At 36.9% G+C, this 26,995-nt stretch overlaps 1 protein-coding gene across 1 annotated transcript in view; it reads right to left on the bottom strand.

Moving 5' to 3' along the window:
- Positions 1–26,995, bottom strand: part of UBE2U (ubiquitin conjugating enzyme E2 U) — a 40,981-nt gene that overhangs the window by 7,563 nt on the left and 6,423 nt on the right. The window contains exons 4-7 of the mRNA XM_068537998.1: positions 20,821–20,918; positions 15,952–16,072; positions 7,885–7,933; positions 133–221 (exon numbers count right to left, since the gene is read on the bottom strand). Of these exons, the coding sequence (XP_068394099.1) occupies positions 133–221; positions 7,885–7,933; positions 15,952–16,072; positions 20,821–20,918 (357 nt within the window). The remainder of the gene's footprint in view (positions 1–132; positions 222–7,884; positions 7,934–15,951; positions 16,073–20,820; positions 20,919–26,995) is intronic.

Raw genomic sequence — 26,995 nt, 5'->3', positions numbered from 1 at the left:
ACAAAGAAGTTTATCACCCTCAAATTCCAAATATGTGTCAATTAGTCTTTGAAAGCAAGACAAGCTGAGAATGTTGAAATTAATATACCACCCCCCTTCCTGCAAAAATAAGACAAGGTTAGATCACCTTACATGGAGTTCTGTAATATTCTGTGGCTTTTGATGTGGCTATTCCAGACCATGTCTTGTAGTAATCATTAAATGAGACTGATTTAATTGATCTGAAAATACAAAATAAGATCAGACAGCGAGTAGCATGAAAGTTTGCTTTTTAAAATTATTTTTACCAGAGTGGACTCTTTCAGATACCTTGTCACAATACATTAGGCTGATCTGCAAATTCTCACATAGTTATTTCTAACAAATGAATCTAACATAATTTTCCACTAATACATGCAAATCACAAAAAAAGGTCCGTCCAAACCAGTTTTCTATAATAAGTGTAAACGTGCATCCATGTGTATATTATAAAAAGAAAAATATAGGTTTAAGATAACTGTGCCTTTCGTGACTAACATTGAAAAGAACTTTAAATAAAACATCATAGCTGTACATTTTCTCTTTCTATGATAAACAACTTTCTTACATTTCTATGCCAAATTTTAGTAAAATCACCTTTATTTTCTTTTTATTATGAGGAGAAATGAAACACCAGAATTGAGATTAGTTTAATTTTTACACAGAATCTGGCCACTTTCAATGAGGGAAAATAAACAACTCTTTTCTAATATTACTGCCAGCACATTTCCTTCCCTGTGCTAATATTACCAAATCCTAATGGGAGAGCAAAGACTGTTACAAAGTATTAAACGGGACCTATGAAACAGTCTCTTACTCTTAAATAACTGCACTTCCAATTTTTTTCTTACAATCTTCTTGAATGCAGAGATTCTCAACACTCCACAAACAAAACATTACTTTCAGATATTTTTCAGACATGTGAAATCATCTATTAACTGACTTAAACAGATACTTAAACATCAAATGTGAAAGACTTTATGTCTGTTTTAATTTTAAGTTCCTAGCTCTTTGGAGGAAGAAGCAAATTTTCAGTTATAACAGGTTATTAGCATTAATTTTTATAGGTAAATCATAGGTGCCTTAATATTTGACTCAATTTTGAAATTAATGGGGGCAATATCTAAGTGTATTAATGCATTCATTTATTTAAATGATAATTACGGACACCTAATTTTAAGACTAACATTTTTCAAGTGTGTTATTGCTCTTGTAATCACACTTAAGTAGAAATCTGAAACTTGGTAAAGATAAATTAATCACTACTATTATTGCTTCCAGAGCTACATGTGTGCTTTATAGTACTAAATGATATACTAAACTAGCATTAATTTGCCAATGAAATGTTTCAGCATTTGGCAACGGAGGTAACAAAATGAAAGGCTGCATTATATCTCCTGCATGAAAAAGCTTGTGATCAATTTGCTGTCACAGATCATTTAGCAGACAACAATGACCCAAGAGGAAGGAAACTGTCAACATACTGTCTCGTGAAAAAAAAATACACCATCTTCAGGCACAATCGTCTCCATTGTTTTTTGTCTGTTTGACGACGACCCATGACCCTCTCCCTTCCCAACGGTGTCCTGTTCAATCTCAAGCTGTTAGCCTTCAGGGGCTGTCTTTTTTTCCCCTAGAATAATTAAAAATATTACCCTAAAAGGTATAACTTTAGTATAGTTTGAATATACGAAACAGAATGCCTCAAACATTTGGGAATATCTGCACTTTCAATTCTATAAAGGAAATAGCCTCTTAAAATAAGAGAACAGTAACTATTTACTATTATTCAGATAAACTACGAAGGGATGTATACAGCATAAAAAAAATACATGTGTTTATAGTTTCAACCAATAACAGGAATTTATTGAGTATTATTGTTGGCATTATGAATATGAAAAAGTAGAAGACATAATTTTAAACTGAACATCACAGCTTTTTATTATCCTGTTGGGAAAATAAGATATATATCTGAACTAGTAAATACAATAGCTTTATATATTAACATAATAAACTGTTACATCATTTAACATAGACATTTGGAGACTACAATGACAGATACTTCTTTGGCAGTGGCAATAAGCAAAAAAAATTTGGAGGAGGGAGCTATAACTTTGTTTTGGAGCCATTAGGGAAAGAGTCACTTGGATATGGACCTGGGACAAAGGAAGGAGGCATTTTAGGCCAGGGAAGCAGTATTAGCAATAGCTTAGATGGCAAGGAGCATGGTGTGTGCATGCCTACATACAGAGGATGTTGGGGGAAGAGATGAGAGTAACAAGATAATTGACTAGAGTGGAGAGTTCCAATTTCAGAGGAATTGGAATTTGATAAAAATAGGTGAAACTAGGCAATGCTGGGTCTTCAAATTTAGGCAGAGAATGGATTAGAGTCGATTCAGTAACCTTGGTTTATTAGGTGATAGACAGTAATCAGAAGTTCTCAAATAAGGCAAGTAAACTATGAAATCAGTGATTGAGTAAGAGTTTTCTCTGGCATTAGCAGGCAGAGAGGATTATATGAGAGATTAAATGTAGGGGGACCAGTTAGGAAATAAATTCAGTAACGCAGGCAAGAGATTCTGAGAGCTAATACTAGGGTGGGAGCAAAGATCAGGAAGGGGAGGAGATGAATCTACGAGAATGCTAAAGAATTGACTGAACCAGTTGCCTGACAGGGTGTGAAAAGTGAAGGAATTTGAGGGTCAAATATTCTCCCAAAGCCCAGAAGACCACTTAGTTTTGCTATTAATAGAAAGCGTCTAGAGAAACCGAAGTAAAATATGAGTTTAATTTTAAACATGGGTTGTAGGTGATGACCTTTAGGAGTGTGACTGAGAAATTGGGACTGGAAATAAGAAATTTAGGTCAAATCAACACAGAGGTTGATAGATGACGCCATTAGGGAAAACAAACTCCAAAAGAGTAAGTAAGTGTTTAGAAAAGAGTGAGCAGAAACCAATTCACAGTTAAGGGGGGCCTGTGAAAGAAACCAAAAGGATCATTAAGGGAAGAAGAGAATCATGGCAGCGCTATTTCATGGAAGCAACATCCCAACCATCGCCAAAGCCTAATGACTAAATTCTTAAATGTCTCTGGATATTTAGTCACGTATTCAACAGTATCATGACTAAGAGCACGGGCTCTGGAATCAGCTGGCCTGGGTTAAAACACTCTGGCACCATTTCTTTTTTTTTTTTTTTTTTTAATTAATTAATTTATTTATTTATGGCTGTGTTGGGTCTTCGTTTCTGTGCGAGGGCTTTCTCCAGTTGCAGCGAGCGGGGGCCACTCTTCATCGCGGTGCGCGGTCCTCTCACTGTCGCGGCCTCTCTTGTTGCGGAGCACAGGCTCCAGACGCGCAGGCTCAGCAGTTGTGGCTCACGGGCCCAGTTGCTCCGCGGCATGTGGGATCCTCCCAGACCAGGGCTCGAACCTGTGTCCCCTGCATTGGCAGGCGGACTCTCAACCACTGCACCACCAGGGAAGCCCCTGGCACCATTTCTTATTAGCTGTGTAACTCCGGGCAAGTAGCCTAACCTCTCCACGTTTCCAGAGATAGAACTTTCTCCGGTGGTGGTTGTGAACATGCATAAAAACAGCCAAGGAAGGGTTTAGCATCCCTCAGAACTCAGTGTCAGCTGGTCTCCTCAACTGCCTTGGATAAGTACCTCATCATTTTTCTCCTGTAAACTCTAAACAGCTTCCTAATTGTTCATCTACCTCAGTCTCTCCCTATTCCAGGTTATCATGGCTCTGCTTGAAAGCCACAGTTGGTAAATACTTCTATAGGATGACATATAAACAACTTTTAAATAGAACTTGAGGTTCTTCATCATCTGGCCATTTCCAACCTTTTCTTCCGTCATTCATCTCCACATCCAGAGGCTCCATCACATGGAACTTCCTGGTGATCCTGAGTGTACCACAAGATTACATTTCCATGTCTGTGCAAGCAGTTCTATTAGAGAGTCTTTTGCCCTCTGTGCCTGTCAAAGTCTTACTTATTAAGGTTCAGGTACAATAAAAATAATACAGACATGAAGGTTGTCACAGTGGATACTGTGGTTGCCTCCCCAATAGCTGTTCCATTCTTCTCCCATTCTGAACATGCCCTGTGGTCTGATGGGACTGACCCCACCCCTGGTTCTAAGTCAGTTGAGTGATAACTAGTTTAGGGACAGGAATCTGACCTAAATAGCTCCAATCAGAGTGAAACTTATTCTAGCTTTCTAATACATCTTGATCTCTGAGAGTGTTGATCCTCTTTGTTCTTCTTCAAGATTGCCTTGTTATTCTAAATGCTTTGCATTTCTAGATACATTTTAGACCACCTTGTCAGTTTTCAGAAAAAAATAAGGCTGCTGAGATTTTGACTGAGACTGAATTGAATCTATAATTTGGGAAGAGTTGACACTGTAAGAGTATTGAGTCTTTCCCAAGCCACAAACTTTGTATATCTCTATTTCTTTATGTCTTTTAAAATTTCTCTCAGATATATTTTGTGATTTTTCAGTATGGATGCCTTATTCATCTTTTGTTACATTTTGATGCTGTTGTAATGGTATTTTTAAAATTTCATTTTCTATGTGTTGATTGCTAGTATATAAAAATATAGTTGATTTTTAAATATTCATCTTGTATCCAGGATCCTTGCTAAATTTACTTATTTTCAAACTTTCAAGCTTTGTATATTCATTTGGATTTTACTATGTATATAGTTGTGTTATCTGTGAATAAAGATGGTTTACTTTACCCTTTCCACATTTTCTAACTTGTTTTTTTTTCCTTCCCTCATTGCACTGGCTAGGACTCCAGTACAATGTCGGATAGAAATGGTGATAATGGGCATATTTGTATTGTTCCTAAACTCAGGAGAAAAGCACTCAACATTTCACATTTAAGTGTGAGGTTAGCTGTTGGATTTCTGTAGACTCCTTTTATTGAAATAAGGAAATTCTCTTCTATTCTTAGTTTGCTGAGAATTTTTATCATGAATGGGTGTGAAATGTGTCTCCTGGATTCACCGAGATAAGTCTATGGCTTTTTTCCCTTTATTTGGTTAACTAGGTGAGTTACAAGGATTGATTTTCAAATTTTAAACCAACCTGGCTTTCCTGAAGTAAAGCCCACTTAGTCATGATGTACTATCCCTTTTTATATATCAGTGGGTTCAATTTGCTAATATTTTGGTTAGGATTTATACATTTCAGATTTAAGAGGTAGTGACCTGTAATTTTCCTTTCTTGCAATGATCTCTGATTTTAGAATCAGAGTTTGGAAGTTTGGTAGCATACTCACTGTCTCCATTTACTGGAAGAGTTTGAATGCCTTTTTAAAAAAGATTTTATTTGAAGTAAATTTAGATTTCTAAAAGAGTTGTAAAGTTAGTTGAATACCTTCAAAAATCAACTTTGTTAAAGTTTAATTTACATTCAATAAAATGCATAGGTTGAGTACAGATTGACGAGTTTTAATAAAAGCAGACCCCTGCATAACCATAAGCCCAAACAAGATATAGAATATTTTCATTAGTCCTGAAAGTTCCCTACTGCCCCTTCCCAGTCAATCTCCCTCGACACTTTGGGTAATCACTGATCCAATCTCTATCACCATAGATTAGTTTTGCCTGTCCTAGAACTTCATATACATTGAATTGTACAGCACGTACTCTTTTATAACTCTGGTTTTTTTTTCTCAACATAATGTCTGCATTATTATTCCATGTTGTTGCATGTATCAACAGTTCTATTGCTGAGAGTATTCAATTTATAACTATAACACAATTTACTTATATATTCGCCTGTTGAATATATAATGTTGCTTGTTGATGGACATTTTAGTTGTTTTCAGTTTGGGATATTATGAATAAAGCTCCTATGAACATTTGTGCGCAAGTCTTTTGGTGAATATATACTTTCATTTCTCTAAGATAAATACTTTAGGCGTGGGTTAGAGGGCAGGTGAATGTTTGACATTATAAGAAACTGCTAAACTGTGTTCCAGACTGGCTGTGGGCATGTCAAATGGTACAACAATGTACACAGCAATGTAGGAGAGCTACAGTGCCATCACAGCCTCATCAATAACTGGGATTGTTAGTTTCAGCCAGTGGTGTGATCTTCCAATCTCTCCCATCTCAGTAAGTCACCGCAGTACCCATCCAGTTCAAACTACAATCTAGTAATAACCCTTGGTTCCACTTTCTCTCATTCCCCACATCAATCAAACTAAGTCTTGAATCCATCCAATTCATCCACTTATCTCCCTCTCCATATCTATGCCCTCAGCCCTAGCTCAAACCACCCCACCTCTCCCCTGGTCTACTAAAATAACCCAATAATTCTTCTCCTTGCTTCCGCCTTAGATCCTTCACAACTGATTCCCCACATGGCAGTTAAAGTAGTCCTTTTAAAATTTAAATCTGATTATGTCTTTCCTCTTCTTAAAAGCTGTCCAGCTGTGTCCCGATTCCCACTGCAAGGTTAATGAAATGCAAATTCCTTACCTGGTTTATAAAGCTCTAAGTGATCTGGCCCTGTCTACATCTCTTACTCTATCCCCTACCCATCTCTTCTTTCCCCCTTGCTGTGTTCCAGCTGCAGTGGCCTTCTTTCCGAGCCTCTAACACACCACTCTCACATCCAATTTAGGATCAATACCCTAGTTACTCCCTCTGCCCAGAATCTCACTGTACCTGTTAAGACATCACTCTCTCCCAACTTTTCACCCCCTTTTTTTTCCTTTCATTGTCACGAATCTTGATTTTTTAAGATAACACCATTTACAAGTTTATCTCACCATGGCTCTCGAGTTGTTTCTAAAGTTATAGTTAAAGTCTTTCTCCCAGAACCCAGATTTTATAGTCCTGTGATCAGTGCTGGATCCTTATGGTGCCGTCTGGTTACCTTGCTGCCTGTCTGATGAGGGACTCATTGCCCCAGACAAAGAACCAAAGGGCCAAAGTTTTCTCCCTGTAATGGGGTTTACCCCTCTTCCTGCTCCTGCCTGAGACAGACCCCACCACTGCTACTGGCTAGTCTTCATCTGAGGGCTAGGGGACAGACAAGGTCAACGCTCTTCCTGTCAGGTTCCAATTAATCATTCTGTCGGTTTTTCTGGGTCTTCTAATTCTGAGCTTCTAACACTTCCAGGCACAGAGCCCCTTGACATAACATTGTCTCACATTCTGGGACAGAGCCCCGAATCTGAGGGTTCCTTTTGATTTCAGTCCTTTGGGAACATTTTACTATTATTAATCCACTAAGAGGATCCTTGTTTTGGAGCATGTACAGTATAAAACCAAGATAGATCAAGTATTATGTCAACACTAGTAAGCTGGCTGTTTTCTGCATCTGATTAACTATCAAAATAAGGCTGATGGAAATGCTAGAGAAGCTGAATGCTGCAGAACCTACACCTTGTCCAGGTGTTCAAGGCTGAATTGATGTCACATTGTCAGGTGGTCTCCCAAGTGTACAATGGCTTTAGCCCTAACTCTCACCATTTTCCTCCAGGACTTTATCTTCTCCTAAATTGCTTGGATCTTTTTGATCTATAATGGTTGGACCTATAATGTAGACAACATTTTTTTCCTTTTCAGAAATAAAAACTAAAAACTAAAAGAATAGGCAACTAACATAGTTACATCAATTTTAATTCAATAGACTAGAAAGAATGCAAGATTCTCCATATTGTTCCTGAAAATATCATTTTTAAAAGGTATTGGAAGGGAAAATATATTTAAATGAAAAATAATTTTTCTAAGTTAAGAAAATGAAAATACACTTATGATAGAAAACACAGTTTAAATCAATAGTTCTTTCAGCGTATAAATTGGCAAAAAATTGTATAAAGAAAAACTTACCTGTTAAATTTATCTGGCTCTTTAGGTGACTCAAAACTGTCATCTTTTGCTGTAAAGAAAAATATGAAAAGATTCTGGTTTACTCGGAAGACTGAATATATGGCCTTATGTGCATTCTTTCCAAAGCCTCAATAAGATGGTAAGAAAGGAATAAAAATAAGGTATAAAACCTCAAGGAGAGCAAAAGAAAGATGGCAAGAAAAAATTTCAAGATGGAAAGCAGATGTCAAGTGGTAACTATCCTAACAGGCCATAGAAATTTGAAACCTAACGACCTGATGAGGGGAGGCCAATAAAAAGCAAGCAGATTTACACTTCAGAACTTGAGAAACACTCAGGAATTGGAGGTACCAGATACCTCTGAAAAGTGACAGGTATAGTATGGACACCAAAGACATAGCCTTCATCATATGCAACCAGAAGACCACCACCGCCCAGGCAGGAGGGAGTATGTCTAATTCTGGAGAAACTGAACCAGAGAGACTCAGGAGATAGCAGAACAAGAGTATGGCAAGGGACTGAAGGCAGGGAATAAATCAAATAAATCGCATTGGGTAAGAAAGATTCCTTATTCTCGCTCTTTGTCCAGCTCCTAGAGTGTAAGTCATTAACATCTCTCTCTTCAGGCATAAGACTGGAGGATTCGTCTCAGAAAAAATAGTCAAGCCTAGCTAAAGGTAAGGTCAGGTCCCCACTGAATAACCCTATAATGAAACAAAACCATCAACAAGTCCAATCTGTATCCAAAATTTCCAACCTTTTCAATGAATGATTTTCATTCATCGTGTGTCCATCATACAGATGCATAGTCAAAGATCAGTAGATAGGGCTTCCCTGGTGGCGCAGTGGTTGAGAATCTGCCTGCTAATGCAGGGGACACGGGTTCGAGCCCTGGTCTGGGAAGATCCCACATGCTGCGGAGCAACTAGGCCCGTGAGCCACAACTATTGAGCCTGCGCGTCTGGAGCCTGTGCTCCGCAACAAGAGAGGCCGCGATAGTGAGAGGCCCGCGCACCGCGATGAAGAGTGGCCCCCGCTTGCCACAACTAGAGAAAGCCCTCGCACAGAAACGAAGACCCAACACAGCCAAAAATAAATAAATAAATTAATTAATTAAAAAGAAGAACCTCTGCTTTGCTGCAGCTGTGAGGAAGAGGGAATATTTAAAAAAAAAAAAGATCAAGTAGATATCTGAGTAAAGTCATTATCATGAATGATGACAACCAAAACAAATAAGCAGGAAGAAAATAGGAACTAGGAACATACTTTTCTGGACATTTTCCAGAATATAGAACAAAAAAACAAAGAGATGGATAATAGGAGAAAATAGACTTTAAAAAATCAGAGTAACAGATCAGTAGATGCCACATCTAAATCTTTGGAGATTTAGAAGAGAGAGCAGGGAAACTGGAGGGGACAGGTATTATAAAAGAAATCATATATGAAAAAAGTCCAGAACTAAAGAATTAGAGTTTGAGATTTAAACAGCCTATGAAATGCCCTATATGATGAATGAGGAGGAAAAAAATTTTCAGACTAAAGTTTAACCAAATTATGAACATATGAGAGCGGAAAAAATACATTTTTAGGCATGTGAAGTAATAAAAGATTTAGCTCTCATGTACTTGGAAGCTCCTGGAGGAAGTGTTCCAACAAAATGAAGGAGCAAACCAACCAAGAGGAAAAGGAGGGATCAAGCAAGAGCTCCAATCCAAGAGGCAGACCAAAAGGTCACCCCAGGATCCCTACGAGAGAACTGCCAATTCAGAAAAGGAGGAGGAGCATGAGTGCCTCAGCAAAGACGTCTTCCAGGGGAAAAAATGAAACTCACTCAATACCTGGTGTGTGTGTTTTGTTTGTTTGTTTGTTTGTCTTTACAGCTTTGTCAGAAAGTTTAGGGGAAAAATAAATGGTAGATATTTTTTAAAAGAACAAATAAAAATCCAAAAAACACAAACAAGGGAATGAAAAAACAGGCCATTTGTACAAGAAAAATAATCATTCGTGGATCACCTATGACAAATATTTACTAAGTCATATCAATGTAAACAAACAATACTAGGAGAATGGGGGAGAGAAAACGTGAGTGGAAATGGCACATAAAAGCTAAATCTTTATCTTTCAGAAGAAGCCCGTAAGTAATATCTAAACTGAAAACCCCAGAAATTTAGTACAGAATAAACTTAGAAATACAGTGGTGAATTCCAAAAGAAACAGATAAACGTGTTGAAAGCTGTTGGTACCTTGTCGGGGTGGGGACGGCTCTCAGCCATGGAAGGTGTGGCTTCCAAGGTCTGCTATATTTCCTTAAAAACCGATTGGTGTTATCTGTCCTTTAAAGCCATGCACAAATATTTCTTTGATAGAAAATAAATACTTAACATCTTTAGTTAAAACAACTTAGAGACTTTGCTGAAAAGTTCCTGGAACATCTGGTGCAATGAAATACAAAAAAGGACAAAAGAGGTCTGTAACTCCAGCAAACAGATCCATACAGGCCATCCTGTTAAAGTCAGGTTTTCCACATCTCCTGACATCTGTAGACAGCAGAATATCTGGAGTAATACTGTAATCATCAACAACAAAACTGGCTCTGAATAATGGTGCTAAAGCTCATGTTCTTTAATGAGAAGCTACTGGACTAAATTTCTCTTTCTCCTGACATCAAGGAAGAATATTTTCCAAAGGAAAGGGTATTCCTATACCTAACAACCAGTACTCCCTTTAAGAGAAAAAAACCCAACACCTGATATCCTATGAGACATCACCTGCTTCAACTGTAGAAACAAGTTCCTCTAAAACTGTTCTATTGTTAAGAGAACTTAAAAAAAAAAAAGTGAACAAATTGAGAACTTAAATTGAAGAAGAATCAAATGCTTATCACAACATCTTCTTAATTGCAAGCAGGATGGGATGGATTTGCACAATCATCAGGGTTTTTTTTAAAGTACCTAATGTGAATTAGTTGTATAATCTCCCTAATATTTTTTTAATTCTTCTCTATTCTTGTATTTTGACTGTCATAATATCTGTCAGTAATTATATTATAGTTTTATTTAGATAAGAATCTGAAACTTAGTAGAATGATCCTCCTTTAACAAAAGCTATAGGAATATACACATGGTTAAGAGAAAAATTATTACCTTAGGCTTGGCTACCATTATTCAGTTTCATTATTTTTATATTCTTGTATTTTCTTTCAATCAAAGTTTTTAAAATTATGTGAACCCTATGTTTTAAATATCAAAACAAACATGCTAGACAGAAAATAATATAATTTGACCATATAACCATATAGAAATAAAAATTCACTAGGACAAACTGGAAAAAAGAAAAGATGGATGAGTTTGCAGTAGTTCCCCCAGCCTCCCAGTGGGTGCCTAAAACCACACAGAGTACCAAACCCTATATATACTACGTTTTTTTTCCTATACGTACATACCTATGATGAAGTTTAATTTGTAACTTAGGCGCAGTTAAGAGATTAACAACAATAACTAATAATAAAATAGAACAATTTTAACAACATACTGTCATAAAAGTTATGGGAATGTGGTCTCTTTCTTTCTCAAAATATCTTGTACAAATTCAATGCCTTTTCCATCTTAACTAAGCTCTTATGCATTGTGGCCATATCTTTTGCAGTTTGAGGTGCAAAAGCAAATCTAGCACAAATTTCTTTTTCTTTCTTCACAGTTTCATGGATAGAAGATTCGTTCTTACAACCTCAGATACGATTTTTTTTCTTTCCTTATTTAGTTGAGAACTTTCACCTTTTCACTTAAAGGAAGAACTTGTGGCTTCTCATTGGCATATCTGAATGGCCAGTGGCACCACTTTTGTGCTTTGGGGTCATGATTCAGTAAGATAAGGGTCACTTGAACACAAGCACTGCAATACTTCAGATATCGGACAGTTTATTTGATAACCCAGATGGCTACTAAGTGCCTAACAAGCAGGGGATGCTGGACAAAGAGATGATTCACGTGCCGGGCAGGATGAAGCTGGATGGCAAGAGATTCTACCACACTACTCAGAATGGTGCACAACTTAAAACTCATGAATTGTTTTGTTTCTGGAATTTTCCACTTAATGCTTTCAGACCATGGTTGATCACAAGTAACTGAAAACTCGGAAAGTAAAATTGCAGTTAAGAGGGTACATGAAATCCATTTGTAACAAATTAGGAAGTAGCAATACTCAGAATCTAGGAGGCAAAACAGTTGTTACGCACTGTCTCCTCCCAGACCTCCAAGTTTTCATAAACAGATTGAAGTATAACTTGGAAGGCACTTGAAAGATCCCCCTGTCCAACTCCCAACACTGGGCAAAAAGTTCTTTGACAACATCCCTGAACAAGTCATTAAGCTCTGCCAAATGAACACTAGTTATGAAAGCACACCTTTAGTGATAGGGTGTTTACCACCTGCCAATGTGGCCTTGCCCATTCTTAAGCGACTTGAATTGTTGGAAAATCCTTTCTCATGTTCGGTCAGCTGGGACCTCAACGGACTTTACCATTAGTGATGCTGCAACTACAGTGGCATTTGCTTCTAGAAAAGATCAGTTACCCCAACTGACTATATAATTTATTGTCCAAACTGGAACACAGAATGAAAGGGAAATAATTATACCAGGCCTGTCCCAGGCAGTCTGGTATGTGTGAGCACCCAAACTATAAGTAAGGGAGTCAGGGTCCAGGCCACAGGAGAAGAGGCTTGCAAGACATGGGAAGGTCATCAGGACCTCCACCAATTGTTTTTTTTTTTTTTTTTTTTGGCTGTGTCGGGTCTTCACTGCTGCACACGGGGTTCCTCTAGTTGTGGTGGGCGGGGGCTTATTCTTCATGGCGGTGCATGGGTTTCTCATTGCGGTGGCTTCTCTTGTTGTGGAGCATGGGCTCTAGGAGTGTGGGCTTCAGTAGTTGTGGCACGTGGGCTCAGTAGTTGTGGCTCGTGGGCTCTAGAGTGCAGGCTCAGTAGTTGTGGCACACGGGCTTAGTTGCTCCGCCGCATGTGGGATCTTCCCGGACCAGGGATCGAACCCATGTCCCCTGCATTGGCTGGCGGATTCTTAATCACTGCGCCACCAGGGAAGTCCCCACCAATCGGGTTTGAACTCAGAGCTTGTGCATTCTTGTCAACAGGCCAAGGAAAAGGCTGGTATTCCAGAGGAGGGCCCACCAAACCAGAGTCAGGTAGTTACCATTTTGCACATGCTTGGTAGAAGGGCACTTGCTTTTCACATTAAGCTTGTGTTCAAACAGCTTCCCAAGAATTTTTCATAGACTAAAGGTCTGCTATGAAGTCAGGTCTCTTCTCTTCTGTACTTGGAAATTTTAATTCTTTGATCCCAAATGAATGACTTTATGTTCGCCTCATTAAATTGGAGGCAGGGGGGCAGGGGGAATGCCCAGGGTGGATCTCTGGCCCTGTAGCTTGCTCTGTGTGGCCTCGGGCTAATCCCTTCATCGCTGATCCCCAGCTGCCTCAGGGGAAGAGGCTAAGGATCAGATGAATAAATGTATGTGAAAGCATTTTGTAAACTATGAAGTAAAATCAGGATCTAAATCTATGTGTATTTTTTCATTCATTCAATCTACAAATTTTTATTCAATACTTATAGCCAGAGACTGCTACCTGGGCACTGAGGATATTGCTGTAGCCTAAAATTAATGCCTACGGATATGATACAATTACCTGCCTCTTGAGTTTCTCATGTATGCAAGTAACTATCTGTTCCACTTTTGTGTTATCCTAAAATGGGATAATTTCTCCTTTGCATTTTCCAGACCTCTTTATTAATATATTAAACGTATATGAAAGCTGATTCTTGCAGCACTGTAGTGGAGACCTTTTTTTTTCAAGTTGTTACAGGAAATTAATTCTCATTGGATGCAGTTTTTCACAGAAAACCCCATGGTACTATACTACCATCTAATTTAGAGTGAACGCATTTTTCTGCACTTCATTTCCCACCATAGCAGTTGCCTCTGCTGTATCACGGCACTCTTTCCCTAGGAAGCTGCAGAAAATCATTTTCTTCCTGGCACTATAGGTACCACCCCAGTCCTGCTGTGATGGCAGGCAAGCTGAAAACTATTTGCTGTCTTGGATTCCCACATATTTCACCAACACAAATAAAGCATATAGTGAAAACCTACCAAAGCACTATTTGCTTTGTCACTCATTTGCTGGGTGATTTGGCAACTTGGACAGCTTTCCTGTCTGGTTTGTTGGCAAAGCAGGAGGACTGAAAGGAGTGAAGGGTGATGTCAGCCTGAGAGAAAAGAAGAAAAGAAAGGGCCAACTTGTCTTCCGGTTTCTTCTCATCCTTCTCTCTGCCGGGCAAAACCAAAATCATTTACCATAGAAAATTCTTTAAAACTAGTTTTTAAATGTCCATTCACCAGAATATGGACATAGCTTTGTACAGAATATTTCTGTGTAATGACAGTATTGTAGTGCAAGACGAAAGGTTAAGGGATATGTATCATTCATTTGCTCATTCCACAAACACTTCCTGAGTGCAGAGGATACAGGGGGGGGATGCTACAGTATTCTGGTTGGTCAGAAATATGATCAGAGTGAAGCGGTACCGTTCTTCTGTGGACAAACCAGCGTCAAAACTGTCAGGGAATTTTGAGGAACTCTGCGACAATCATGACATATTTGAAGATACTGGAAAAGATGCCTGATCAATATTGCATCTGACCCAGATGCCCTGTGGAGGAGGACTTGAACTTGGCCACAAATTGTACAGACCTGACTAAATGGGCTGGCAGGTCCTAGAAGGGGATGGAAGAAGAGATCGTGGACATCTAATGGAGAGAAAAAGCACAAGAGACATCAGTTTGGCAGAGTGAGTCCGAACAGCAAGGCCTGCTGATTGGGGAGCTAATAATGCCGGTTACTGTGTGAGGCTGATGTGCACTGCTGAAGGGAGGGGCAGAATGTAAAGGAAAGAGCTACGTCACTAGGATCCCAACCTTCACTTGTGGCAAACCCCTCTGGGCATAAGGAGCCAACAGCATTGCTCTGCTAACTGCAGAGAGAGCACAGGAGCAATAGAGGCGATGGAATTAAGAGTCAAGAAAAGGTTGCTGGCAGGATGAGAGTGAGCAGACCGAGGGTATCAGAAAAGCATTGGTCAATAGAGCAGAAAGACTGAAAAGCCTCAGATGTCATTTCCACATGGATTCTTTGAAGGAATACCTGGAGGAAGATCTCTCCAGAAAGAAAAATGCTGAAAGCTCTCCTAATCAAGGGGAAAGGAGTCCCAGATCAGTAAGATCTGGGGGGTGCTAAAGGTGAAGTCTGAGAAATATCCATTACAGACCAGAGAGTTAAAACTGATGTCATATCTTTATGATGGGTAGACTAGTTTTTTTTTGTTTTTTTGTGTTTTTTTTGGGTAGACTAGTTTTGATCAGCACCATTCACCCATATGACCATTACTTTTAAAGATACTAAGCCTATGATTTCTGGTAACCTTTTAAAAAGGACCACACTAAACCAGCCAGAGAAAGACAAATATCTTATGATATTGCTTATATGTTGAATCTAAAAAAAATGATAGAAATGAACTTACATACAAAACAGAAGTAGACCTACAGACACAGAGAACAAACTTATGGTTACCAAAGGGGAAAGGGGGCGGGCAGGGGTAAATTAGGAGTTTGGGATTAACATGTACACACTACTATATATAAAATAGACAACAAGGACCTACTGTATAGCACAGGGAACTCTACTCAATATTTTGTAAAAACCTATAAGGGAAAAGAATCTGAAAAAATAGATATATAAGTACGTATAACTGAATCACTTTGCTGTACACCTGAAACTAACACAACATTGTAAATCAACTATTTTTCAATTAGGAAAAAAAAAAAAAGGGATCACACTGATGGATTTGAAAAAGAGGTACAGTAGGAGAGATCTTAGTATGATTTCATTACTGAAAATGGATACAGAAAATATTGCCGTATACAAGTTACTTGCTAGATCATTTACTTGCTATAAATAATTAATAACTGGCAAATAACAATATGTAGGCACTTCTTACATTGTAATGGCTGGTGGAAAAGTCTTAGAATTATTTGCCTGTACAGAGTTTCATCTTTAATCAGTATATGGGCTGCTTCCAAATTCACTGGATTTTCTAGCACTGGATTAGAAAGCATAACCTATAGGAAAACATATAGAACATAGAGTTTTTAAAGTAACTTTTTTCTTAGAGCAAAAAGACAAACCAATACATACAACATTCAAGAAGCATTCATTAAATGCCTACAATGTATCCACCTGGAGATAGAGACAAAGACAAAAGAGACATGGTCCCTACTCTCAAGAAACACTTGATCTGTCTTGGTTTTATACTGTACATTCATGAGCCAAACACTAGGATCAAAGCAAGTTACAAGTTCCTTCCTGTAACTTATTTCTTCCTATCACATAAATTTAAATTGATTTTTTGTGTAAAGGGAAGTAAACATTAGAAAACATTGAAACATTTCTATTACAAAATACATTACATTTTAACATGAGATCATGTTTAGATCATGAATAAACAAACACATGTATTAAAAAGTTGCATGCAATTCAATATCCCTCCAGATCACTGAATGCTTAACTTGGTATCTGTAGTAGTTTTCTATTGCTGCTATAACAAATTACCACAAATTTAGCAACTAAATCAACACAAATTTATTATCTCACATTTCTACAAGTAGGAAGTCGGGGTTGATTGGGCTGGTTTTTCTTTTCCAGACTGAACAAGACTGAAATCAAGTTGTCGGTTGGCTGGGCTCTTACCAGAGGCTCTGGGAAGAACATGCCTCCCGACTCATTCAGGCTGTCTGTTAGCTGAATTCAGTTCCTGAATTCAGTATTTGTAGAACTGAGTTTCCCGTTTCTTTCCTGGTGATTAACTGGGGGCTACCCTCAACCCTGAGATGTCTCTTGCCAGTCCTTACACTTGGACCCCTATGTGTCAGAGGCAAAGGTGTGAAAAATCTTTCTTGTGTTTGCTCCCCTCCTGTCATATCCTTTCTCTGTCTTTACTGCATTTCTCTGAGTGACTCTTCTGTCTTCCGTTTCTGTTGTTAAGGGCTCATGTGATTACTTTGGGCCCCCCTGCATATTTCAGGAATAACCTTTCTATTTTAAGGTGAGCTGATTAGTAACCATAGTTCCATCTGCAAAGTTCCTTCACACCTAGATTAGTGTTTGATTGAGTAACCAGAGAATGGGAGTCTTGGGGGACATCTTCAAAATTCTGCCTACAATAGTATTTGCACATCTGGACGAAATAGGTGACCAGTAGTAACCAAAACTTAATAGTTCTGCTAGACCATGATCTTGTTTATCTGGCATCTCAAAATTAATATTAGCCCAAATTTGAAAAATTTATTCAATAATTCAGTATATTGAATCTTACATTATAATATACAAATTAGGTAATAAAAATACAGCCAAAAGAACAACGACCAGAATGTCTTAAGTGTAGATACAGGTCAGAGTGGATTACTGTGGCTTAAGAGTCATGGAAATGATGGCAATCTTTCACTAATAAAAGCAATAATCTGACATCTGATATTTCAAAACCAACAAGAATTTTCTGCTGGTTTTTTTTTTTTTTTTTTTCCTATTTGGAAAACACATTGGGCTATATTTTCCAGAATATTATAATTGCTTAAATAAGGATTGCAGTATATCTTTCGAAGTGGGTGGGAAGCAGATGAAACTTTTCTTCACGAGCAAGCTTTTGCTCTTTGGCTGGAGAGATAATCTTACTCAGAGAGGCACATCTGGTAAAGTTTATTCAATAGTCTTTGCATTGACCACTGTGCCTAAGACCTTTTCATATAATATATACACAAGCTATTAAGTATATTTAATGATTTTTTAAGAACTAGAATGTAAGGAATAATTAAAATATACAAATCAGACATTCTGCTAAAATAGTAAAAAAATAAAATAACAGTCCAACTTTTAAAGTCACCATGTGATAGTATGAAATAATATAAAAAGCCATCTGGAGGATAAATACAAAAATCTGAAGCATCAATAAACAACTGTACCAGTGGGTACATTTTGTAATATCCAATTAGTTATAGCCCATGAAATTGGAATTTCTTCTGTGGATGAGTGTTGGTACTTACTTTTGCGCTGTATATGGAAGTACAAGTTTTCAAAGAAATCAAGATTATAAAAATTTTAGGAGGAGATGATTAGCATATTTAGACTTTAAAATATTTTAAACACCATTTCAAGTACCACCCCCTTGTATAACAATGTGATAATTATAAACGTGTCTCACCTGTTATTCAAAAGGTAGTAGTCAGAAAGCAATCTAAATTTAAATTACTTAAATAAAATGAAAAACTCAGTTCCTCAGTTACAGTAGCCACATTTCAAGTGCTCAGTAGAACATGAGACTAGAGGCTACTATATCGGACAGCACAGATACTGAACGTTTCCGTAAGCACGGAAAGTTCTATTGGGCAGCACTGACCTTCCAAAGTACTATTAAATAGCCATTAAAATATTAATTGTAGCAATCTGGAAATTACTTGAGATAAAATGGTAAGTGAAAAAGAAATAGGCTATATAATTTGAACATATATACCATCATTGCAACGATGTAAAAATTCAGATTTGTTGCTTCAATCATGTTACTTAGTACCTATCACACAAATTAGACTTGTTTCCTGACCTCAGGGAGCTTATAGTCCAACAGGGGAAGACAGATAAGGAAACAGTATATGCATTAGAGCATTATAGTGCTCTCATAGAGATTTGCTTAGGGTACCACTTTGCAAAGAAAACCTCCTTCCCCCCAAAACCAAAGCCATCAATTTCACCTAGGAAAGGAAATCAGGAAAGGCATTGCAGAGGAGGGCTCTTTTGACACGACTCTTAGAATGTGAGCAGCTGTTTGCTAAACAGACTGAGAAAGAGGGAATAAAATGGGTTGCTAGTCAGATGGGGAACTGGACTGAGCACTTTTTAAAGTGCAAGACTGACTTGGGTTTGTAACTTTAGACTTTAGAACTCTATAAATGCTTTTTAACCTGACTTGAACCAAGCACTGTGAGTGGAAAAAAAAAAAAAAAAAGAAGATATCAATAGGAGCAGGATCCCACAGTGTGTTTGGGAGAGTTAAAGCCGAGGTGTGAGAAGTAGATCATCATCTGTCAGGCAACAGAATTTGGGCTTGACCCTGCAGGAAATGTGGAACTGAAAATTTAAAACCGAAACACAGGAGACAAAATTAGAAGAAAATGCTAACAACAATAGGGTAAGGAATTTTCTTTATGATTACCAGTGATTTTCTTTTCCTTTCCACTATCTTAAAAATCTTCTCTAATGTGGGCATATTTGTTTTATGAATCTATTTGAAAAATAAAAACAACTGTGTAATCTACTGGCTTTCCATGATATATTTGGCAACACTTTGTTGTCATTTTGTATTACAGGTTAAAACTAAGAACGATCAAAATATTAACTAGATTTTATTGAATTCTTTTCTTGGACAACTCATGGTTCTAAGTACTTTACATGTATTTATTCATTTAGTCCTCACAAGTTATATGAGGTAGCTACTAACAGCCCCATTTTACTGATGAAGAAACTGAGGCAATGAGAAGTGAAGAAACTTGTCCAACAGTGCAAAGGTATTAAGTGGCAGAACCAAGATGTGAAGCCAAGCTGTCTAAACTTACAGCCCCCAATGTACCTTTTATTAAATTATTCTGCTATTCAAAATTTTCACCATTTCATTCTGGTTTGCCCTCACTCATTACATTCCTGAGAACATTCATTTTTACTATTTTTAAGGCCAATCCTATTTAGGTGGAAGAGATAGGATGACTCAGTTTGAAGGAATCCAAAAGATCAACCACAAATCTCTGCACCACATGCTCACTTACTTCCTCAAAGTTCTTGCTCCAATCTCTCTCCAAGAACATGGCCTGGCTCTGCTATATAGGCTCAACACATATTTGTAGAATGAATGAATAAATAAATTGAACATTGAATTTTTAAAAATATTAAATTTTACTCAGCATACTAAGATGACTAGACAGAAAGTTAATGGTTAGTTTTATTTTATTTTCAAAAACAAGAAATGGAAGAGATGAAATTATTCTCCAGGTATTCCAGATGATCAAAATTTAATAGTTTATCTCCACATATTATCAGTGATAAATAGATAGAATATCGTGGACAGAATCTCGTGGATAGCATCTCGCTGAGCCCGATGTAAGTGGTCAAAGCAAGTGCCACTCAAATCATTTATCTTAGCATTTCAGGATGAGAAGGGAGGCTCTTTGAGGGTCGGGAATAACACAACACTGAGGCATGCTTCTAAAGACCATGGATCTAGGAGGTGAAGGGTGCATTCTAGAAACAGGCATCTACTGAGGAGAGGAGGAAATTCCTGGTTTAATTGTTCACTGGGTTTGATATGAAAGCTTATAAAAGCAGGTCTCTAGCGCTGTCAGAAACAAAGGATAAAGCTGAACATTTTACATCGTAGTCACTCGATTCACCTCTCGGAGGAAGGCAAGGTTCATGAATGCGGAAAGATCCAAAAGGCCTGTTCAACATTATAAAGTGAAGTTAGGAGCCAAAAGCAAACCCAAGACTGTATTTCCAGAGTTGAAACCATCCAAACAGTTCTTCTCTTCTTTTATAAAATACATATTCTTTGGTTGGGAAGGGCCTAATCTATCGATTTCACTTTAAAAATAATAGTTTTTATAATTCAAGTTCCATTTTACAGTCTTGATGTAGAAATGTTATTGATTTATATAAGCTTACTCAAATCCTTTAAACATTTAACTATGCATTGTACATTTTATTCATTATACTTTGAGTAATCGGGGTAATTAAAAGTATTAAGGACAGCATTATATTAATCTGTTCTTACCTGGAGGGTAAGTAAGATGCTGCTCAACGTATAGCTTCTATTCCACTTATGAGTGTTGTCCAAAAAATCTATACAGGGACGGCCAGTATGTGGGTCTACTGTATTAAAATAATACATTAATATTAATACATAAAATTATTATTTAAAACTTATGAACATCAACATGTCATAGCAAAGTTAGAAAGCAAATGACAAAGCAGAAAAATTATTTGCATTGAATGTGAAAGACACTTAATACAGAGCAGCTGTTAGAGCATGGACTTTGGTGTCAGACACACAGATTTGACAGTTGACCCCTCCACTTATCAGCTGTGTGACATTGAGCAATTAACTTTACCTCTCTAGGTCTCACTTGCTTAGTATATGAAATGGGGATATGATTGAAGTAACTACTTTCACTGAAAAGAATTTAAAAAATAAAGCCCTTAATAGAGTACCTGGCACACAGTGGATCCTCAAAAAATGATAGCTATCATTATTAATAATACTTTTATTAATGTATAAATAATTTTTGTAAATGAATAAGAAAAACATTTATATTCCAATAGAAAAATCTTGCAATAAAAAGGTAAGACCTGGGAAGAAAATTTTGAAAATGTGAAAAGAGGGGTGTTTGATTTGGTACATTGTATTGTAAAACTACAATAATAGTAACAGCACAATGGACACAAGATTTGAGTGAACAATGCGATAAAAGAATTTAGAAACAAATCCTAGTTGGTATTAAAACTGTTGTAAGTTACAAGTGAAATTATGACTCAGTAGTGAAAGAAAAGATGATGGTATAAAAAGTTTTGTGCACACTATTCATGGTCCTCCAGTATTTGCTCTTCCTTTCCTCCATTTCTTCTCTCTATAATAAGAAACTTGATGCCTGCCCCATCCCCATTCCCCCATGCGGTTTTAGATGAATACATAGTTGCCCACATTTTCCCAGCCTTTCCTCTAACAAGATGTGGCTGTGTGACTAAGTCTTAATCAGGAGACATCGGCAGAAGTAAAGTGTGCACCTTCTGGATCATATTTTCTTAAGGAAGTTGTTCTGCCCTCTTCTCTTTTTCTCTCCCTTTACCACTGGCTGGAAATAGTGACAGAGTAAATGTCTTGGTCCAGAAATGGAACCCACACATTGAGGATGGCAAAACCTCCCTGCCAGTTTTGTTCCATTACATCGATATATAAATTGGAAAGATATATGAAAGGTTGGCCGATGCCCTAACACAGTTAATTAACTAAGTCAGTATTTGGAAAAATATACACACACACACACACACACACGTGTGTGTGTGTGTGTGTGTAGTTTTGGGGTTTTTTTATTAAATAGAATTATATTTTACATTTTATTCTTCAAAGTATTTTTTCATTTAATAGTAAATTGTCAACGTATTTCTGGACATGTTTATTCAAAAAATATTTGAGCACTAACAATATGCCAGGTAGTGAAGATTCTAGGGCACAAGAATGACCAAAGAGTAAAGTCTTCATATATCTTCCTTGCTATGTTTAAAAGCAATGTATATAGCTGTAAGATATTTTACTTAAAAATTCCTATATTAATGGACATTGGAGTTATTTCTCTTTTCCCTATTTCTAACATTGTTGCTGGAAACAAAATCTTTATTAATTAAATATTAATAAGAATATTAAGCATATTCTTTATATAGATCCCTAAAGTCTCCACCCCAAAACTATTAGAACTAGTAAATGAATTCAGCAAGGTTGCAGGATAAAAGATTAATATACAGAAATCTATTGCATTTCTATACACTGATGATGTAAGTATCAGAAAGAGAAAGTAAAAAAGAAAAAAAATCCCATTTAAAATAGCAGCAAGAAAAACCCCTAGAAATAAATTTAACCAAAGAGGTAAAGGACCAATACCCTGAAAACTATGAAACACTGACGAAGGAAAATGAAGACAATTCAAAGAAATGGAACAATATCCCATGCCCTTGGACTGGAAGAATTAATATTGTTAAAATGGCCATACTACCCAAAGCAATCTACAGATTTAATGCAATCCCTATCAAAATACCCTGGACATTTTTCACAGCACTAGAACAAATAATCCTAAAATTCATATGGAGCCACAAAGCAATCTTGAGAAAAAAGAACAAAGCTGGAAGTATAACCCTCCCAGACTTTAGACTATACTAGAAAGCTACAGTAATCAAAACATCATGGTATTGACACAAAAACAGACACATAAATCAATGGAACAGAACAGAGAGCCCAAAAATAAATCCGTGCACTATGGTCAATTCATCTACAACAAAGGAGGCAAGAATATACAATGGAGAAAAGACAGTTTCTTCAACAAGTGGTGCTGGGAAAACTGGGTAGCCACATGCAAAACAATGAGATTAGAACATTCCCTCACACCATATACAAATTAAATTCAAGATGGTTTAAAGAGCTAAATGTAAGACCAGAAACCGTAAAACTCCTAGAAGAGAACATAGGTGGAATACTCTTTGAAATAAATTATAGTAATATTTTCTTGGATCGGTCTCCTAAGGCAAAAGAAATAAGAGCAAAAATAAACAAATGGGACCTAATTAAACTTAAAAGCTTTTGCATAGCAAAGGAAACCACTGACAAAATGAAAAGACAACCTACGGAATCAGAGAAAATATTTGCAAATGATGTTACCAACAAGGGGTTAATACCTACAATATACAAACAGTTCACATGACTCAATATCAAAAAGAAACAAAGCAATCAAAAAATGGGCAGAAGACCTGAACAGACATCTTTTCAAAGAAGACATACAAATGGCTAACAGGCACATGAAAAGATGTTCAAATCACTAATTATTTGAGAAATGCAAATCAAAACAACAAGATATCACCTCACATCTGTCAGAATGGCTATCATCAAGTCTACAAATCACAAATGTTGGCAAGGATGTGGAGAAAAGGGAACCCTTATACACTGTTGGTGGGAATGTAAATTGGTACAGCCACTATGGAAAACAGTACGAAGTTTCCTCACAAAACTAAAAACAGACCTACCATATGATCCAGCAATTCTACTCCTGGGTATATATCCAGAAAAAATGAAAACACTAATTCAAAAAGATACACGCACTCCAATATTCACAGCAGCACTATTTACAATAGCCAAGATATGGAAGCAATCCAAGTGTCCATCAACAGCCTCACCCACCAGGGGGTGGACACCAGAAACAAGAAAACAATGATCCCGCAGCCTGCGGAACTGAGTCCACAAATGCAAGTCAGAAACTACCCTGAGACCAGCTGGTCCCTGGCTCTTGGAAGACCAGAGGGGAGTGTACTTCTGGGATACAAAGGACATCCCTTACAGAGGGCCACTTCTCCAAGGTTGAGAAACATAACCAACCTTCCACATACATAAAAATAGAAATAGAAATTTAGACAAAATGAGACAGCAGAGGAAGAGGTTCCAGATGAAAGCAAAAGATAAAACCCCAGAAGAAGAATTAAGTGACATGGAGATAGGCAATCTACGCAAGGAAGAGTTCAGAGTAATGATCACAAACACGATCCAAGAGCTCAGGAAAAGAATGGATGCACAGAGTGAGAAGTTACAGGAAGGTTTTAACAAAGAATTAGAAAATATAAAGAACAACCAAGAAGAATACAATATTGTATTGAAGAATACAATAACTGAAATGGAAAATACACTAGAAGGAATCAATAGCAGAATAAATGAGGCAGAAGAACAGATAAGTGAGCTGGAAGACAGAGTGGTGGAAATCACTGCCACAGAACAGAATAAAGAAAAAAGAATGAAAAGAAATGAGGACAGTTTAAGAGACCTCTAGGACAATGTCAAATGCACCAACATTCGCATTATAGGGGTCCTAGAATAAGAGAGAGAATAAGGGACTGAGAAAATATTTGAAGAGATAACAACTGAAAACTTCCCTAATATGGGAAAGGAAACAGCACCCAAGTCCAGGAAGCGCAGAGGCCCATACAGGATTAACTCAAGGAGAAATACACCAAGACACATAGTAATCAAACTGACCAAAATTAAAGATAAAGAGAAAATATTAAAAGCAACAAGGGAATCCCCATAAGGTTATGAGCTGACTTTTCAGCAGAAACTCTGCAGGCCAGAAGGGAGTGGCACATATATTTAAAGTGTTGAAAGGGGAAAACCTACAACCAAGAATACTCTACCCAGCAAGGCTCTTGTTCAGATTTGACTGAGAAATCAAAAGCTTTACGGACAAGCAAAAGCTAAAAGAATTCAGTACCACCAAACCAGGTTTAAAACAAATCCTAAAGAAACTTCTCTAGGTGGAAAAGAAAAGACCACAACTAGAAACAAGAAAATTATAAAATGGGAAAGCTCACCCATAAAAGCAAACATACAGTAAAGATAGGAAATCATCCACACACAAATATGATATCTAAACTAGTAATCATGAGAGAAGAAGAGTACAAATGCAAGATATTTGAAATGCATTTGAAATTAGGAGATCAGCAACTTAAAATAATCATGTATATGTATAGAATGCTATATCAAAACCTCATGGAACCACAAACCAAAAATCTATAATATATATATATATATATACAAAAAATAAGATAACCAAACATAACACTAAAGATAATCAAATCACAAGGGAAGAGAACAAAAGAAGAAAGAAAATAAAGAACAAGGTCCTATTGTATAGCACTGGGAACTATATTCAATATCTTGTGACAAACCATAATAGAAAACAGTAAGCAAAAGAATATATACATGTATAACTGAATAACTTTGCTGTACAGCAGAAATTAACACAACTATTTAAATCAACTATACTTCAATAAAATATTTTTAAAAAAGAGTAAAGGAAGAAAGAAGACCTATAAAAACAAATGCAAAACAATTAACAAAATGACAATAAGAACATACATACTGATAATTACCTTAAATGTAAATGGATTAAATGTTCCAGCCAAAAGACACAGACTGGCTGAATGGGTACAAAAACAAGACTCAAATATATGCTGTCTATAAGACACTCACTTCAGATCTAGGGACTCATATAGACTGAAAATGAGGGGATGGAAAAAGGTATTCCATGCAAATGGAAATCAAAAGAAAGTTGGAGTTGCAATACTTATATCAGACAAAATAGACTTTAAAATAAGGACTGTTATAAGAGACAAAGAAGGACAGTACATAATGACCAAAGGAACAATCCAAGAAGAAGATATAACAATTGTATATATATATATGTATATATATATATGCATCCAACACAGGAGCACCTCAATATATAAGGCAAATGTTAACAGACATAAAAGGAGAACTTGACAGTAACATAATAATAGTGGGAGAGCTTAACACCCCACTTACATAAATGGACAGATCATCCAGATAGAAAATCAATAAGGAAACACAGGCCTTAAATGACACATTAGGCCGATGGACTTAATTGATATTTATAGAGCATTCCATCTGAAAGCAGCAGAATACACAGTCTTTTCAAGTACACATGGAACCATCTCCAGGATAGATCACTTGCTGGGGCACAAAGCAAGTCTTGGTAAATTTAAGAAAACTGAAATCATATCAAGCATATTTTTCGACCACAAGACTATGAGATTAGAAATCAACTACAAGAAAATAACTTCAAAAAAACATAAACATGTGGAGGCTAAACAATATTCTACTAAACAACCAATGGATCACTGAAGAAAACAAAGAGGAAATCAAAAAAGTACCTAGAGACAAATGAAAACGAAAACACAATGATCCAAAACCTATGGAATGTAGCAAAAACAGTTCTAAGAGGGAAATTTACAGCGATACAACCTGAGCTCAGGAAACAAGAAAAATCTCAAATAAACAACCTAACCTTACACCTAAAGCAACTAAAGAAAGAAGAACAAACAAAACCCGAAGTTAGCAGAAGGAAAGAAATCACAAAGATCAGAGCAGAAATAAATGGAATAGTAACTAAGAAAACAATAGAAAAGATCAATGAAACTAAAATCTGGTTCTTTGAAAAGATAAACAAAATGGATAAACCTTCAGTCAGACTCATCAGGAAAAAAGGGAGAGGGCCCAAATCAATAAAATCAGAAAAGAAAAAGGAGAAGTTACAACCAACACCACAGCAATACAAAGCACCATAAGAAACTACTACAAGCAACTATACGCCAATAAAATGGACAACCTAGAAGAAACA

This window comes from Eschrichtius robustus, chromosome 3 (assembly GCF_028021215.1).
Source record: "Eschrichtius robustus isolate mEscRob2 chromosome 3, mEscRob2.pri, whole genome shotgun sequence".
Classification (NCBI taxonomy): Eukaryota; Metazoa; Chordata; class Mammalia; order Artiodactyla; family Eschrichtiidae; genus Eschrichtius; species Eschrichtius robustus.
The sequence above is the reverse complement of the archived record's forward strand: the minus strand, read 5'-3'. Positions and strand labels throughout refer to the sequence as shown.